Source organism: Vidua macroura, chromosome 12 (genome assembly GCF_024509145.1).
Source record: "Vidua macroura isolate BioBank_ID:100142 chromosome 12, ASM2450914v1, whole genome shotgun sequence".
NCBI lineage: Eukaryota > Metazoa > Chordata > Aves > Passeriformes > Viduidae > Vidua > Vidua macroura.
The window spans coordinates 19,627,692-19,643,711 of record NC_071582.1 but is presented as its reverse complement, the minus strand read 5'-3'; the positions used below and the strand labels follow the sequence as shown (position 1 = coordinate 19,643,711).

Below are 16,020 nucleotides of genomic sequence, written 5' to 3'. Positions count from 1 at the left end.
TATAACTTGCAACTTTAAAGGGTAAAATCTGGATTTATTGAAATACAGACATTATTTTCCCCTTGAGATGCTGTAAAAAATAAGTATGAAGGATTACTTGATAAGTGAAAAGATGTTTTGAAAAGGTCAGAATCACCTATTTGATTTATAAACATACATGTTAATATACATTTATAAACAGCATATGTTAATATTCTTCTCAAAGTTTTTGTGAAGATTCAAAGCATTAAAGATCACAACCCCTCAAGTTCCAAAAGGACCAAAGAGTAGTTTTGATTTTGCTTAAGTTCTCCTCTTATGGAGGGAATGTATGGACATGCCTAAGACATGAGACACTCCCCACAAATAAGGTAAAGACCATTCCTGAGAACAAAGCCTTTGCCCTCATTAACTTAAAAAATTGACAACTGAAAATTTATGTAGAAAAATGTGCTGTAGACAAGTTACAGTAAGACTGTAATTTCCTGATGCAGTATGACAAGTAAGGCTCACTCACCAAACTCATTACAGTGCCCCGACCATTTGAAATTGCTGATAAAAAAACCTCCCTTCTGTGTAGAGATGTTTTTGACCATGAGCATTTGCTTTACCCTTGTCATTTCCTGTCCAGAAGGGTGCAGCAATGCCGGCAGTTTGTGGCAAGAAGCCCTTAGGTTGCATCTGTCTTCTCTCAGCAGCACAGAAGTGTTTCTCCTGTGGCTGTGAGAACAGCTGAGCGTGCTCCTGGTGTTACATGGCTGTGCACTTTCGTGGAGAGGTGGAGTCTGCATTTGCTTTTTTCCTGATACTTTCTGTAAGAGAGAATTATCTGCTGCACAGAACAATAAAGCCATGGCAGGATCTGTTCATTTATCAAACCTAAGAGAAAGGGATTACATGTAATGGAAGCAAGGGGGCAGAGCAGAGGCTTTCAGCTCATGTGAGTTGGCTTCACTGAAGTTTTCCTCTGTGTATTTGTCTAAGCGCAGAATTTGGGTAAATTAATTCAAATAATGCTCAGTGTGCATTATTTAAAGGAAAACAAAAGTATTACCTGCTAAATCTCTTCTCCCAATCCCCACCAGGCCTTCATACAGTCCCTTGATTGGATTTTCTCCTGCAGTGATCACACCATGGAGCCAGATCAGCAACATTCTGTGGCCATGTTCCCTGTAGCTTTTAGTGCCTGGCAGGATCAAACCACAGATGAAATCCCACACTCAGAGTGCACAGCCCTGACCAGAGCAGATTCCTGCCCTGGTGGGTTTGCATACCCCTCCCTCCTCTCTGCATTTTACTAGGAAGCTGTAAAGCATGGTTTTAATTCCTGGTTGTGATGTGATTGCTGGATTTGTGTACTTAATGGAGTAGCTATGGCTGAGCTTGGGTTTGTTGCACAGCTTTTCATGGCAATACAGCTTCTGCCTTCAGAGCACAGCTTGGCCCCTTGCTCACATCATCCAAACTACAGAGTTCTTGCAACAGCCAGAACTAGCAGTGATCTGTTTCTGACCCTCAGACTCTGCTTCTGCTAATGTATTTCTTAAATTCTAAAGAATTCACTTCACTGCCTTCTTGCTACTCAAAAGAAAAAAGTGTTCTATTCTATAGAACAAGATTTGTAGCAAGAACTTGCAGGCCTGCCAAATGTCTCCTAAGGAGTGAGCAAAGAACCACTAATTCCCCTGCTTGCATGCTTTATTCCTAGACAAATTACAGTGTGTAGGTAATTCCACATTCAGTAAAACCAGAATTTTTAACCTAATCTTTTGGTTGCTTCAAATAAACCAACTGGTTTTCTTCATGCTTTCCTCTTACTGCAGCTTTATCTCCTAGAAACAAAGTCCAATGAAAGAAAGGAGAATACCTGGGAAGCTTTTTTATACCTGTCCATTGTTGCTCAATGGCCCTAATGTGGTCATCCGTGAATTTCCAGTAGTGTGCCAGCTTCTTCCATTCCCCGGGTTTGAGGTACTTAGTGGCTAATCTCCACATGACTGAGCGAATGTGCTGTGTTTCCAGCCTGTGATCCTGCTTAAAGGTCAAGTGCTTTGCCACCCATGAGCCAGAGTCACTGTTCAGGTTGTCCTGCAGAGCCAGAACAGGAGTGCTGCAGCAGTGCCTGTACTTCTGCAGCCTCCCACATCCCCAGTTCTGTGGTCCCTGTGAGTTCTTTCTGGCACAGCTCATTTTTTTATTCCCTTTATTCTCATTTCACTCTGTGTTCACAATGGTTAAAACGCCATTAATGGCCACTTCACTGGAAGCCCACGCGGATCGCGATTTCCATTTCTACACTCCCTTTTATCTGAGGTTTGGGGCAGAATCATTTCATTAAATCTCCTGCTTCCCTGCAACATCAGCTCGTGCTCACAGTGCTTACATGCCAGGCTGCAGAGGCTGCATGACATTCTCTAGGGCTGCATGGGAAGCCAATGCAAGGGCCTGATACACTGAGCATGACTCCCGAAGCTGCACCTGAGCCACAGGCACATGCCCTCCCTTCCTTCCTTTGCTTCCCCCTCTAGAGCACTGCCATGGGAGGACAAAATCTTAACATGCAAGGGATGTGACATTGGGCTGTACTTTCAGCTCACTCTGCTCAGCTTGGTCTGGGCACAGGCTTGGGGTAGGCAGGGTTTCAGAGGGGAGACTGGGGCTGAGAGGCTGCACTTTGAGGGAGAAGTTGGTTGTATGACTCTAACAAGAGCTGTCTCCTTCCACTGCTGAAAAACTCTCAAAATTCCATTTTCGTGACCTGAGGACAAGCATTTTTTTTGCTCAATCCTTCAGTTTCTCCTTCTGGGAAAAGGAACTAATTCTATCCCTTTGGGAGCAGCTATTAAATAATTTTTGGAAACCCCTATTCCCATCAGTGCCACCTGGGATTTCTAACAGCAGAGGCCTTTTTAAATAAGGAAAGCCTTAAGTAGAAACTGTTGGCATGGTGAGGACTTCTGTTTTTCTTAAGTAAGGGGATGAAAATAGAGGTCAGGCTGTCACGGGATGTCCTGTATTTCTTTTTCTTTGACAGCTGGTATGTGGAGTCTCAATGAAGAGGAGAAAGCACAGGGGCTGTTGTGTAAGCTGCTCACCTTCTGCCATTTGTAAAATCGATCAGCTTTGATAATCATGTCCACCAAGATTATGTGATTGCCTCGGGCAGCAACATCCAGAGATGTTTTCCCTTGCTGAAATTAGAAAGGAAAAATGAGCTGGAAAAGACTTTGCACCTTAGGAGGTACAATCTCCATGGCCACCCAGCATCTGCAGCAGCTGGCACATGGACTATTGAGTAATGCACCCACCAGGACCTGTTCTGCCCCTGTGAACACTTCAGATGTGAGCTGGTGTCAAACTCCTGCATTCAGGGCATGGGGAGTGGTTTTCCAGGCTCTGCAGCATCTCCTCCATTGCTACAAGGGATCTGCCTGTTTTGCAGGAGCCACTGGAAAAGCTTCCTGCAACCCACCAACATGAGAGCTACCATCACAGGACCAGCTCAGCTCTGCAGTCCAAGGTCTTTTACAGCCTTTTGCACAGCAGGTTTGCTGACACATGAAACCAAAGTGATTTATACAACCTCATTAACTTTACAGGCTCCAGATACACATGATTAAAAATGGTCTCCTAGGAGAAGCACAGGCTGATGAGGCTATGAAAATGTGGCTATGTTCATTTCATGAATATGATTTTGGATTGGGCAGGGGGAGATTTGTATTTCTATCTAAAATCAGAAGGCAGAAAAGAACAAGATTTGAAAGTTGCATGAAGGAAAGCGAGCCAGCTCAGGCACCAGGCATAACAGGAAGAACAATTCTAGCCTCAGATGTGAGCAGAAACCCAATTTCATACAGGAAAGTGTGAATGTGTCCCCTGTGCTGAGTGTCACTGCAGTTCCACAGAGTGCTGAAAGGTGACAAACATTCACCACAGTTGAAGGCCAGTTCAGACAGGTGGCTTCAGCTCTGCACTTGCTCTAACCCACTGCAAATGGCAAACACTATTTTAATCCCTGCCCAAGGACCTCCAGCATTTTTGGGCACATACTACATTTTCAGGCCTCTTGAAATTAATTCTGTTGGTTTTATTAGATGCCAAAAACCCCAGAACTGTGCCAGATCTATACCAAACAGATCCTTTCAACCTATTAGAATATGTGTGCTGTAATTTTTCAGGTATATTACTTACCACTATTTGAGGATATCTTTGATATTACTGTTCATGATAGCACAAGAAGGAACTAGAACAACTTTGACAAGGAAAGTGTTGTTCATTGTGTCATCTATTTTCTACCTGTCTAAGAATTTCTTTCCTGGAAAACACATCAAAATAACCTACTGAGCTGTGTTTTAAGAGCTTATCCCTGGAAATATCCAAATTTTAATATTACTAGCCTTCCTTGAAAATTATGGAAAACATTAGCAAAGACCATCTATGTATATTTTCCCTCCATACTCCCACAGAACCTGTTTCACCCATGGAGACCTTTACCTTGTCTGTTAGCTTCAGATTAACTCCTGCAATGAGAATCATCTCAGCAATGTCCTGCCTGCCGTGCTCTGCAGCAATGTGGAGTGAGGTCTGCTGCCTCTGCAGAAGGAGGGAGAAAGGACTACACTTCAGAGAAGGACAAGTGTGAGGCTGGAAGGACAGAACACTACCAGGAGGAGCCTTGGGATGGTTTAATGGAAACCAGTAAATCTGAACATAAAATGTGTCAATTTTACGGTATCATCAGTAGAGAACATCGCTACAAGTATGAAGATTAACTGAAACAAGCTACACAAAGTCCCTCATTCAGAAAATTACAGTTTGGTGAGACAACCAGCTACCTCCAGGCTTGCCTCCTATTCTCAAACCTCCAAACATTTTGCAGAATATATTCCATCTTGAAATTTCTCCTACCTGCTTCCAGCAAGGACGAGAGAGCCTTACTATTCAATGTTGCAGGGGACACAGCACTGCCCTCATGTTGAACACCATCAAGTGATTACCTCACTGCAATACTTAGAATAATTTCACAGGTTTCACATTTCCTAAGCTGCATTTCCAGGTTCTCCACATTTTAAAGCACTCCTCTTTAATCCTGTCCCCAAGGTGATAAAATCCCCCATGAAACTGGTTCACACTTCAAACACAAAGAATAGGAGCTGCAGTCTTACATTATCTGGAATGTCAAGGTCACACTCTGCACTGATGAAGAGCTTCATCATGGCTGGGAAGTTCTGCAGGACTGCGATGTGCATTGCTGATGCATTTTGCTGTGGAAAGAAGATCCTGCACTTAGGGAGAGCTTAGTCCTAGCACTAAAAGGACCATGTTGTGCCCAGCATGTCCTATTCTCAGCTGCCAGTCACTGAGGGCTGACCAGCACTGGCCCTTCCAGAGTTGCTTTGTGCTCTTGAGCAGCTCCACAAACTGAATTTACCCATTTTTTAGTGGTGAGAGCATTGAGAGGGACTCACATGATTGAGAGCATCCGTGTGGATTCCTGCATCCATGAGGATCCTGGCTATCTCCTCATAGCCATGCAGTGCCGCATAATGAAGGCAGTTCATCTTTTTCTGAGAGGCAAGTCAGAAGAGAGGGGTGTTACTCAGGGATTCTTCCCAGAGGCTGCAGCTGTTACAGACTACCCACAAAGAGCTCCCTGCTCCCTCCTGCAAGAGTCCTATGGCCCAGCACTGACAAATTCATGGAGATTGTCTCCAGCCAAACCAGTCCCAGGGAGCTTCACCTGCCTCTTTGTACAAAACCGTGTTTGCCTTCCTCTAAACTCCCTGTGCTATTCCTGAATGCAGGGCTCCACATGACCTCTCTCTATAATGGGTGACCTGGGAAGCCACAGGACAGGGAATAAATCCACAAAGTAGGGTTTGGGAATGGAATCACCTCCATGGAGCTAACCTGGGTTTGGGCATTGACATCAGCACCCACTTCCACGAGCAGCTTCACACAGTGGCTGTGTCCCCCCTCAGCAGCCAGGTGCAGAGCCGTGAGTCCTTCCTGCACAAGGCAAGAAAGGACACAAGCAGCATTTCTGTAGACAAGGCCAAGACAGAGCAGCAGAATGAGTCACAGACTCTACCCCATCTTCTGAATCCATGACATGTTACAGTACCAGTTCTGAGGGCCAGGGATCTCCAGTTGATTGTTACAAAAATAGAGGACACAATTATCTGCCCTGGACATACCAGAGTACTGCTCTGTCCTTAATGGCTGTGGGCCACAAGACAGACATTGTGTTCACTATCTTTCCTCCCCTCCAGCCCGTCAATAAACCAAGAAGGATTTCACATGGACAGTGAAGACAAACCACTTTCCTGTAATAGCTCAGAGACAGAACTCGAAACCTGTGACCCTCTATCACTGGTTTTCCCTTCCAAGGGTTGCAGCTCATTTCATTTTAAGAAAACAGAAGCAAGCAAGCAGAATTCCTAAGTGATTTCATCTGATTTTATTATTGCTCTTTGCACAAAGGGCAGCTCATGTGAGAGTAGATAAATAAGACTAAAAAAATGCTGATAAACTTAATTGGGAGTGTGCCCTGGAATAAATAACAGTGATACTAAGCCAATATTTGCTATCTAAGTCATTAACTGTGTTCCAGCCACATAATTTTCCAGAGCAGATCTGTCAAAAGAGAGATTTCAAACAGAAGGTCCATATGTTCAGTGACTAAGTCAATAGTTTAAAGCACGGTGAAGTTTAGTTTAAAACACACTCAATAACCATTTAGGCACTTGAATGTACAAGGGTCAGGGAGAGAAAGGGAGATTAAATGGAGTGATAAGGTAGGTGTGCAGATACAGCAGGAAGAGAAGGCAACACTTTAAAGCCGGAAATTGGTCCAAGACGGATGTCGCCTTTCACTGATACTCTGCAAGTGTGACCTGCCTTTACCCACATAGGCTTTAGATAAAATCAGCTATTTTCTAGACCTCTCCTGTCAATACTGGCTTTTCAGCCATATGACTGTGGCAGAAGAGTATTTATAGGGAGGAAAAGGGCAAAACTGATGTGGTTTTGATTTAATTTAAGTGTACTTACTGAGTTTTTTTCATCAAAGTCCACTCCAACATCTATAATCTTCTCCAGCACAGAGAGGTGTCCATTTTTAGCAGCTAAATGCAATGCTGTATTTTCTTCCTGAAAGTAAACATTAATTTATAAACATATGTCTCACAGGACTAAATGTTCATATACCACAACCTTGCACAGAGTATATCCAGTGTGGCTGAAAAGGAGGTTGTAACCAGTAGCACAAATATGAAGCAATCTTCCTACAGTTGCAGCAGCGAGGGAAGAACCCCTCCAACCTCAAACTGGAGCATGGTCCACCAGGCTTGCTGTGTATCCTGCCTGAAAAGTCCTGGAGAGAAATCATGAATTAAGCAAGAAAATTGCTTGAAGCAGATAAGCCCTGACATCCACAGCCAACATAACAACTGTGGACAACTTGCCTGCCTGAGCCTCATCTGGAATTCTGTTTCCTGGTTTTCACATCCCCTAATCCTTGGACTTCACCTCCCTGGCATGTGGTTTTTCACATCCCCTAATCCTTGGACTTCACCTCCCTGGCATGTGGTTTTGTGCCCGTACCTTGTCTTTGGCACTGTGAGAACAACCCAGTCGAATGAGGAACTCCACCACCTCCAGCTGCCCGTACTCTGCGGCCAGGTGAAACGCTGTCCTGTCCATCTTTGGAAGGAAACAGAGAAACACAGTTCAAAAGGCTCAGAAGGCACAAGATCAGATCATCTGCTGCAAGAAGCTTGACCAGAGCCAGAAATCCCATCATCCCTAAGCTCACTCTGCAGGAAGACTTCTGGAGGTAGTGTCTGACTCTGATTCTGCTTCCAAGACCAAGGGCAACATTCCTGCTAAGCTCAGCAGAGCAGGACCAGACTTCATGAAACAAAGCTGTGAAAAGTCTTTCTACCTTGTCTGTCTCATCCACACACATGTCCTCCAAGTCCTCCATGATAAACTCCATGACCTGGATGTGGCCCCTCTGAGCTGCACAGTGAAGCAGGTTCCTGCCATTCTGGAGAGGAGACAAAGGACTGGTCATTCAGCAAGTCCAAGACTGTGGGACAGTCAGTCTCTTTTGACAACCTCTTCCTGTTAGCAAAGGCCCATTTCATCCTCCCTGCACCTCCAGGACTAAACTTCCTTGTGCTGCAGACAGCAAGTTATGACTGAAATATTAATCCCCCTTTTCCCAGACAAGGTCTGTTTTAGAATACAAGGACTGCTGATCCACTAAACCTATTTTCCATTTCTGTAACACCTTCCACATCAGCACTGCACAAACATGAGGTGAGGAAGATACGTGCATCTCCAGAGCTCCAATTATTACACCTGCTTCAGGGATAAGTCAGAGTGCAGATGGCAGTCCCCAGAGCAGATGCTGTCACACACGACTGAGCTCACAGGTAAACCTCTCTCTGTCTCCCAACACTGTCTAGAGCCAAGTGATGGATCCACACGGGGAGACCCTCACCCTATTGACACGGTTAATCTTGGCCCCAGCATTGACAAGGATCTGCAGGACACGGAGGTGGCCAAACCAGGCAGACAGGAGAAGAGCATTCATTCCAAACTGGGCAAAAAAGAAGAAAGATACTTACAGTTAAACTGCAGCCACCACCATCCTCATCCTGGAGGGAAAGCTGTCCTCTTAGCTTAATGAAGTTTTCCAAATCTATTTGTTTCTCACTGGTATATTTTTTAGTTGCACTTTTTCCAATTATTATTATTCCTGTCACAGATATTCACAGCAACTGAGCAGAGACCTGCTTCTCGGCAGCTACTACCTATTTAATGGAGTGTATTAGCCTGGCTGCATGGGGGAGAGAAAACTTTTTGGCTGTCACTGTCATCCTACAAAGCCCCACCAACACAATCAGAAGAAGCCAAGCATCCTCATGCTCTATGGAAAACTTCACAGATTTTACCAGCCTATTCCAAGTCACTGTGCATGCAAGGAAAAGGCCAGAATTCAGAGCTCAGACACATATGCCAACAAGCTCCAGCCTCTTGCTCGGCAGGTGCAGCGTGCCACCCTGTGCCACCCACCCAGGGCTAAGGTGCAGTCTGTAACTGCTGGCCTAGCACCCAGTCCCCGGCGCTGCCCCAGCACCGAACACATCTGCAGCACATGCAAGGGAGAGTCGCCTTTGTACAGTGTCTTCGTCATCCACAGGGACGTCGTGATCCAGGAGCAGCCGCACAGCATCCACGCTCCCTGCTCCTGCAGCCCAGTGCAGGGCAGTCCGCTCCGCCTGGAAGGGAAGGACAGAGGCAGGGAAGGCTGATGTATGCACAGTGTGTGTATCCACCAGCCCTTCTGAAGGCCAAAATATCCTTGGCCATCTATGGAGCCAGAATTTCTCGCACTGTGCAGAGTTTTCTTTGGATGCAGCCCTCTGTCTCTGCTCTCCTGTCAGGCAGACAGGAGAGCATTTGTTGTTCCTTCTGCTCAGGAAACTGCAGTTCTGGACTATAATGACAGCACAGAGTGAAGAACACTGCTGACCATAAATGGACGGATTGAAACACTAGGGATGGGGGCAGTCCTGTATCTCCATGAACCTACTAGTCAACAAGGAAAGACCTGCACCAGAAAGAGAGTTTGTCCCACAGTCTTACTGTACAGTGACAGGAAAATCAAAGCTTTTCATGGTAATCATGTCTATCTGGCAATTGCAGCTTTCCAGTGTGGCCAGGACGATAGTGCTGGGAGTCACAGTGTGTTGTGAAAAGTGCTTGGTTCCCACAGGCCCTATTTGGCACTGGGTGATGTACTTTAAAGTTTTGACAATTTAAGCAGTTAATGAGAAGAGTAGTGTTAAGGAGCTGCAGTTCTGAAACACATCCTCAGCACTTCTTGCAGCGTGGAGGTGGAAAAACCCAGGACTTACATTGTTTTTGGCTTTGATGTCAACTCCTCTCCTGATGAGCTCCTCCATCCTGGCTATATCATTTCGCTTCGCCGCATCATGGAACTCCTTCTCTGACTGAAGCACTGCAGCAGAGCAGAAGAGTGAGCATTAAAACAGTGCTGGCAAGGGGCATGGAGCAGCATGCCCCAACAAACCTCCCCTTCATCTCACCGGCCCCTGTGGCTTCAGGGAAGGATGACTGCAGAAAGATTCTTCCAGCAAGAATCCCAGCCCTACAGATGTTGGCATGTTTACTGGATTTACATTCTACCACTGTCTCTCCTTCCCTGACTACCCCTGTGCCACATCAGTGCTCTTCCAGTCCTACCCACTTCTCTAATTCAGTGTCATTCTCTGCATGGATTTGCTCCAGCTGTGAAGCCTTTTGATCCATGAGGTCCATATCCTCTGGGCACCCTCTGAGGCCCACAGTCAGTGTGAAGGCTCTGAGATGACACAGACCCTTTCCTCCATCCTTCCACCTACATCCCACTGCTCTACAAGGAGGCCTTTACACATGGTCCCCCTCCAGGCAACATGAACCAGCCAAGCAGCACAGAACTGCCAGCCTGGCCTGTGATTAGTGTTGCATCTCTTAATAAACCGTGGCAGTTCTGCACATAATTTACCATGACTGGCAGTAGTTGTCCTGCACAGTTAGGCACAATTTAAGAGTGTTTACTCTCCATGCTGGGCGTTGCCCCAGCAATCTTCTCCTTCATCAAATAAACCTTCCTGCCAAGAAACAAGAGCAAGGCTGTGACTGCCACAGCCCGACAGGGAGGCTCTGAAGGCTTTTGGCGAGGTTGGTGTCAGCGTTTGTTGGACTCAGTCTCTGTCCTAGTGCTTTTGGGGAATTCTTTCAAGAAGTGCTTGAGTCAGACCCTTGGCCTATCACATCCTACTGGAGAGCTGGCCCAGAGGCTCTGATCTCTTCTACACATCTCCAGAGCCCAGGCTGCAGTTTGAGGGGCTCAATGCAACTTCAATTTGTCCCAACATATCAACTATATATTAACCACATGCCATATAAAAGGCATCAAAACATATTATTGTTCCCATTCCACCACAAACAGGAGACTTGCTGCCTAAATAGCACAATTCATCTCTTCATAGGGCACAGAAGAAAGGCATCCCTACTGTGGACACTTAGAGCAACAGAGGTGTAACCTCATCCTTCAGTTTCCATTCCCCTTGCCTTCAAACAAAAGAACTTTAGCTCAAGAGAAATGCAAATAGCACAAATTTTCATGCTAGATAGGATCATTTAATAGTGTGTTTATCCACTTAACACCAGACATAGTCATCTGAGAGTGTGTATTCAAGAGTGCTGGACCCGCTGCTACAACGAAGGCAGTAGGATTTGGACACTGATTTCTGCAAGAAATGGGATTTCCTATACTGTATATTAAGACTTTCTTATCACCTTGTCAGCTGTGTTAACAGGATTGCATTTCACCCTGCATGGACCCTTCATTTGAGAGGAAATATCAAGAGAACTTGTGAAAAACACACTGAGATTTTGTTAATGATTAACACCAATGGCTACACACATACCACCTCCTTGTACATGCTTAACTCCCTTCGGTGGAATAAATCCTATGTTTCAATTAAGCAAATGCTGCTGACCCTGCTCTCCAGGTGACAGAAATGTTTTCGTACATTTTATGGACACACAAAGCATCATTTTCAAGAGATGCCAAACCGCCTTAGTTATTCTTTGTACTAGCTGTGAAGATGCAAATCTGGCATCACTGAGGCTGTAGAAGCAGCAATTTTATTTATTTTCAGCAGCATATGAGTAACAGTTTGATGGTCTGAGTTTGCTATTTAAGATCCACAGCGGCTCTGTAAGTGCACTTCTCATCGTGGCATGCACCTGTCCAGCAGCAACATTTCCGTGGATATTTAGCAGTGCTCCTTCTCTTTCAAGCTCAGATTCCAGGGTACTTCATAGCTTACTGAATAGGAATTCAGTTACTGAATAGGAATTCAGTTATCACAAGCAGTGTGGAAAACATTTTAAATTATTTACCCTCAATGCAATGCACCAACTCACAGGCAGTTTATTATGCAAGAGATGTAGAAAAGCAGCAAAGGAGGAGAAAGACATGCAAAGAAACGTCCAAAACCCATCCACCGAGCCCTGCCTGGGGCTGCAGGACACAAGGACAACTTGGGATGGGGACCGAGGGACCAAGGAGGCCAAAAAATCCCAAGTGCAGGGTTATGTGCAGCATCTCAGCGGTGCAGGATGCTTTGGGGCAACAGCTGTCTTGATTCCCGGGTAGGTTTAACCACCTGCTTTGTTTCCGAGCGGATTTTCAGGTGTCCGGTTATATTTTAGGGCATCCCGGCTCTGGCCCTCAGCCCCGCCGGCTCCCGCCCGCCCCCGCCGCACGAGTCGCCCCTCACGGCGCTGCGCTCCCCGCCCCGCCGGGGCTGCCCCCGCCTCGGCCCCACTCACGGGTGGCGCTTTCCGACGCCAAGTCGTCCCCCATGTCGCGACACAGCGGCCCCGCCGCCGCCTCAGGGCGGGCTGAGGCGCGTCCTCGTCGCCTCAGAGCGGGCTGACAGGCGCGTCCCCGCCTCCTCGCAGGCCACCTCGCCGCCGCCGAGCTGCTCTTTTGCTGCTCTTTAAAGCAAAAGATCATAAAACAAGACCATTTCCCGGCAAACACGGTGTTTTCGGGCCGTTTGGGGAGGACTTGAGCGGGGACATCCAGCTGCCGCCATTTCGGCCAGGTGCCGCCCTTCACCTCAGCGCGTCTCTGTTGAGTGCTGCTGCTTCGAGGTGGTGGGTGGTTTGATTTAAAATTAGTTTAATTCTGTTTCCAGAGCAATTTGGGAAGAGAGGGGTTTCTAAGCAGTAGGAAATACGGGGGGTTGTTTTTGTTTTTGTTTTCCCCTGAAAGCAGGGGTCAGGGGTTGATGTTTCCTGGGAATGAGGTCCTCTTGTTACCACACGTCCCTCAGCAGGTGCAGGAGGGGACAAAAGGGCTTTTCCCTCAAAGTTTTAGTGAATTCTCCAGTTTCAGCGTCTGGGCTGATTTTATCTTTTGTTTTGTTCTCCATTTTGATAGTATGATAAGGAAGAAACCAGGGTGAGCTGAGGTTGCAGGGATAATCAGATCTGTTTCTGTGGGTCCTCCACAGTACTCATCCCCTGTAATATTGCTTCCATCTCTGGGAGACCCCAACATAAGAAGGACATGGAGCAGCTGGAGTGAGTCCAGAGGAGGCCACAGAAATTCCCCAAGGGCTGGAGCACCTCTGCTCTGGAGCCAGACTGGGAGAGCTGGGGGTTTTCAGCCCAGAGAAGAGACAGCTCCGGGGAGACCTTATATGAAGCCCCATCCTGGAAGCATCCAAGGCCAGGTTGGGTGTGGCTTGGAGCACCCTGGGATAGGGGAAGGTGTCCCTGCCCATGGAAGCTGGTGGAACTGGATGATCCTTAAGGTCTGTTCCAGCCCAGACCATTCTGTGATTCTTTGCTGCTGGTCTCACGATAGGAGAGGTGGCATCAGGTGTGTATCCCGTCCCTAGACCATGCTGGCCCACAGATGGTCTTTGTCAGGACTCCCTGGAGAAGTCCCCCTGGAGAAGTATCTCTGTACCGCTGATTTTGGCTGTGAGCTCACTCTGATGCCTGTCACCACATGAGGGTGCCAGTGCTGTTCACCTGCCACGACTTCCTGCTCTAGCAATAAAGTCCAGAGTGCAGATGGGGCTGTTCCCTGGGCTCGGGACAGTTTTGGGGTACATCCCGATCTCGGGGGACCCTTGAGTGGATCCGTGCTGCTCCTGTGAGAGAGGGTGGGACGATTGCTGTGTTGGGAGATGGGGGGAGGCAGATAAGAAGAGACCCTCTGGTTCTCCAAACATGTCACTCTGTGCACACAGCTACACCAGAACTGTCTCCAGGGCAGGCAGACAGTGATTTCCACTTCATTGAAACCCATCACCGATGGATTCAGTAGCCAAGTGCTTGCTGATGCAGTTGGACAACTACGGCTTGGCCTGCCCAGCTGTGAAATGGGTAGGTGGACCCTAAGCTCTTGAGCAAATACAGAATGTGTGGAGGTTTATGGATAGCTGCTGCTCTCAGAGATTTGGATTTGTGTTTTGTTTGCCTTTTATTCAAACTGAAGTAAAAAAAAAAAAAAAAAAAAAGACACTCTCTGGTAGGAAAAGTGAACATAAGGTCTGTCTGGATAAAGGGGATGCACTTCTTTTGTACAATAGCTTAGCGGGTAGAGCATCCTCCCTGAGGAAAGGGGAAAGCTGGGCTTGATCCTTGTTTCTGCCGGAGGGGAGATGGAAACCTCGGGCCACACAAGACCCCAGAGAGCACCGTAAACAACAGGCTGCAAGCATGTCTGATGCAGAGAGTTTTTCTTGCTCTTTCCTGCTACTTTAAATAATTAATGATTTGGTGGAGCAGGGAGTGGAGAAGGCAGGTGTCCTGTTTCCCTGGGGAGCAATCTGTGCACCCGGCAAGACAGAGTCTTGCGCTTTCTCGATGAATATTTAAGTGTCTTCAGACAAACTGGAACGGCGCCAGCAGGAATGACTGAGAAGGGCTGAGCCCTTCCCACTGGGTATCCTAGTGCCTGGGGGCTGGGGAAACAGCCCTGAATAGGGCAGGGATTAATCCCTGCTTGCACGGACTGTGGAGGTACTGTGCATCCCAGCCTTGGATGGGACCTCTGGCTCTTGCTAGCCTTTTGTTATGCTGTAAGAGATTCTTGGATGGAAAGCTGTCTGGATTTAAACTGCCACTGTTAATGTCATTGTCTTCCAGAGCTTGAATCAGCCAGGACTCATCACCCACGGCTCTCCTGTGGGTTAATGCTGATCTCGGAGGAGGAATAGCACAGATGCCCTGAGAGTTCGCATCTGTTTGTGAGCTTGGATGCTTCCAGCAGGCAGAAAAAAAGGCAATGTAGGCAGTTCCTTCTGTCCTTCCCAAAGTGGTTTGTGTTCTGGGGTGGAAGGGACCAAGACTTTCTGCTGATACTAAGTACAGAATGCTGCGACAATTTATTAACGACACTGAACATTCGCCTGGCGATCCATTTATTAGCTAACAGACCTAAAACAGCTCTTGGATTTTTCCACTAATGTTGTAGCACAAAGAATGACAGGAGGAGGTGGTAATTTGACCCCTTTTTGCAAAATATTCCAGACATTGACTCCATCTTCAGGATAGCGTAAAATCTTTGACTTTATTTCACTTGAAGAATAATTTTAGCTGAGCCAGCTTTGTGCTCTTTCTCACATAGAAGTGAAGCTCTCTGTCAGAGAATTTTGTGCTCTTATTTTGCATGCACAATTTTTAGGTACTGCTTTAGGATAATCATTATTTTTGATCACATTCAAAAATCATGAGCCAGGCTGCTTAAATCCACGTAATTTTAAAATGTGCCTCTGTTAGCTCCCTGGTTTAGTTGTATACAGTGTGATTTTCAAGCCAGTCAGATTTGCAGTTAACCATGTAATACAGCCCACAAACCAGTATGTGTTTATGCAGAAACAGTTGCTTACCTAGAGGTTTAGCAAATTGGACTTTAATTTATAATCTTCCTTTGGAAGCAAAATTGGAAGGTAACTCCTCCTGCCTGCAGCTGCCTGTAATTTGGGAAGCCAAGCTTCTGCTTCTCTGGAGCTGCCCATAGCAGGGGAGCCTGGTTTGAGGAACAGCCTCCATCCTTGGAGGATTGTCTTTTTTGGCATATGCTGCCACTGACAGGAAATGGAATATTGCGTGGGAGAGGGGATGACCACGTTCCTCTTTCAGTGCTGACGGACTGTTCTTACCTGACAGGGTGTCAAACTTCCCAGTGTGCTGAGATAGCAACCATGGGCTCTGCCTGGCAGCACCTGGCCCAGATCTTTGGGCACTGTGGTACACAGCTGCCATTGGTGAGGAATTGTATGTTTGTGCTTCTTTATGTCCCTGCTGTGGGTATTCACAAGGGACCAACCATGCCAGTTCTGTGCTCTTTCAGATATGTCCCATTAGAATGGAATACACGTTACAGCTCTGGCTACATGGCTTCATGTGTGGCTCCAGCTTATTTATTTTTTG

At 46.7% G+C, this 16,020-nt stretch overlaps 1 protein-coding gene across 4 annotated transcripts; it reads right to left on the bottom strand.

Moving 5' to 3' along the window:
- Positions 1 to 2: 2 nt before the first annotated feature.
- Positions 3 to 13,076, bottom strand: ANKDD1A (ankyrin repeat and death domain containing 1A). 4 transcript variants are annotated; one of them, XM_053988880.1, is made up of 15 exons: positions 12,397 to 13,076; positions 9,909 to 10,012; positions 9,171 to 9,269; positions 8,489 to 8,587; positions 7,925 to 8,029; positions 7,585 to 7,683; positions 7,033 to 7,131; positions 5,890 to 5,988; positions 5,448 to 5,546; positions 5,145 to 5,243; positions 4,474 to 4,572; positions 3,075 to 3,170; positions 1,866 to 2,067; positions 1,034 to 1,096; positions 3 to 791 (listed from the first exon to the last, which is right to left on the bottom strand). In XM_053988880.1, exons 1-15 carry the CDS (start codon positions 12,581 to 12,583, stop codon positions 730 to 732), a joined length of 1,611 nt encoding a protein of 536 aa, XP_053844855.1. In that variant the 5' UTR covers positions 12,584 to 13,076; the 3' UTR covers positions 3 to 729. The 4 variants fall into 4 exon arrangements, with proteins under 4 accessions (XP_053844855.1, XP_053844854.1, XP_053844856.1 ...); XM_053988879.1 differs by having other exon boundaries at positions 1,034 to 1,165; positions 12,397 to 13,075; XM_053988881.1 differs by lacking the exon at positions 12,397 to 13,076 and adding an exon at positions 12,231 to 12,280 and having other exon boundaries at positions 1,034 to 1,165.
- Between the last annotated feature and the right edge of the window lie 2,944 nt (positions 13,077 to 16,020).

What these genes read in the sequence shown, in the direction of transcription:
- ANKDD1A (XM_053988879.1), bottom strand. Translation starts at nt 12,583, where the DNA reads ATGATCTTTTGCTTTAAAGAGCAGCAAAAGAGCAGCTCGGCGGCGGCG. An exon ending in ATGTCAATGCCCAAACCCAG is followed by an intron (nt 5,547 to 5,889) that starts GTTAGCTCCATG and finishes CTTGCCTCTCAG; the next exon opens with AAAAAGATGAACTGCCTTCA. An exon ending in ACCTTGACATTCCAGATAAT is followed by an intron (nt 4,573 to 5,144) that starts GTAAGACTGCAG and finishes CTCCTTCTGCAG; the next exon opens with AGGCAGCAGACCTCACTCCA.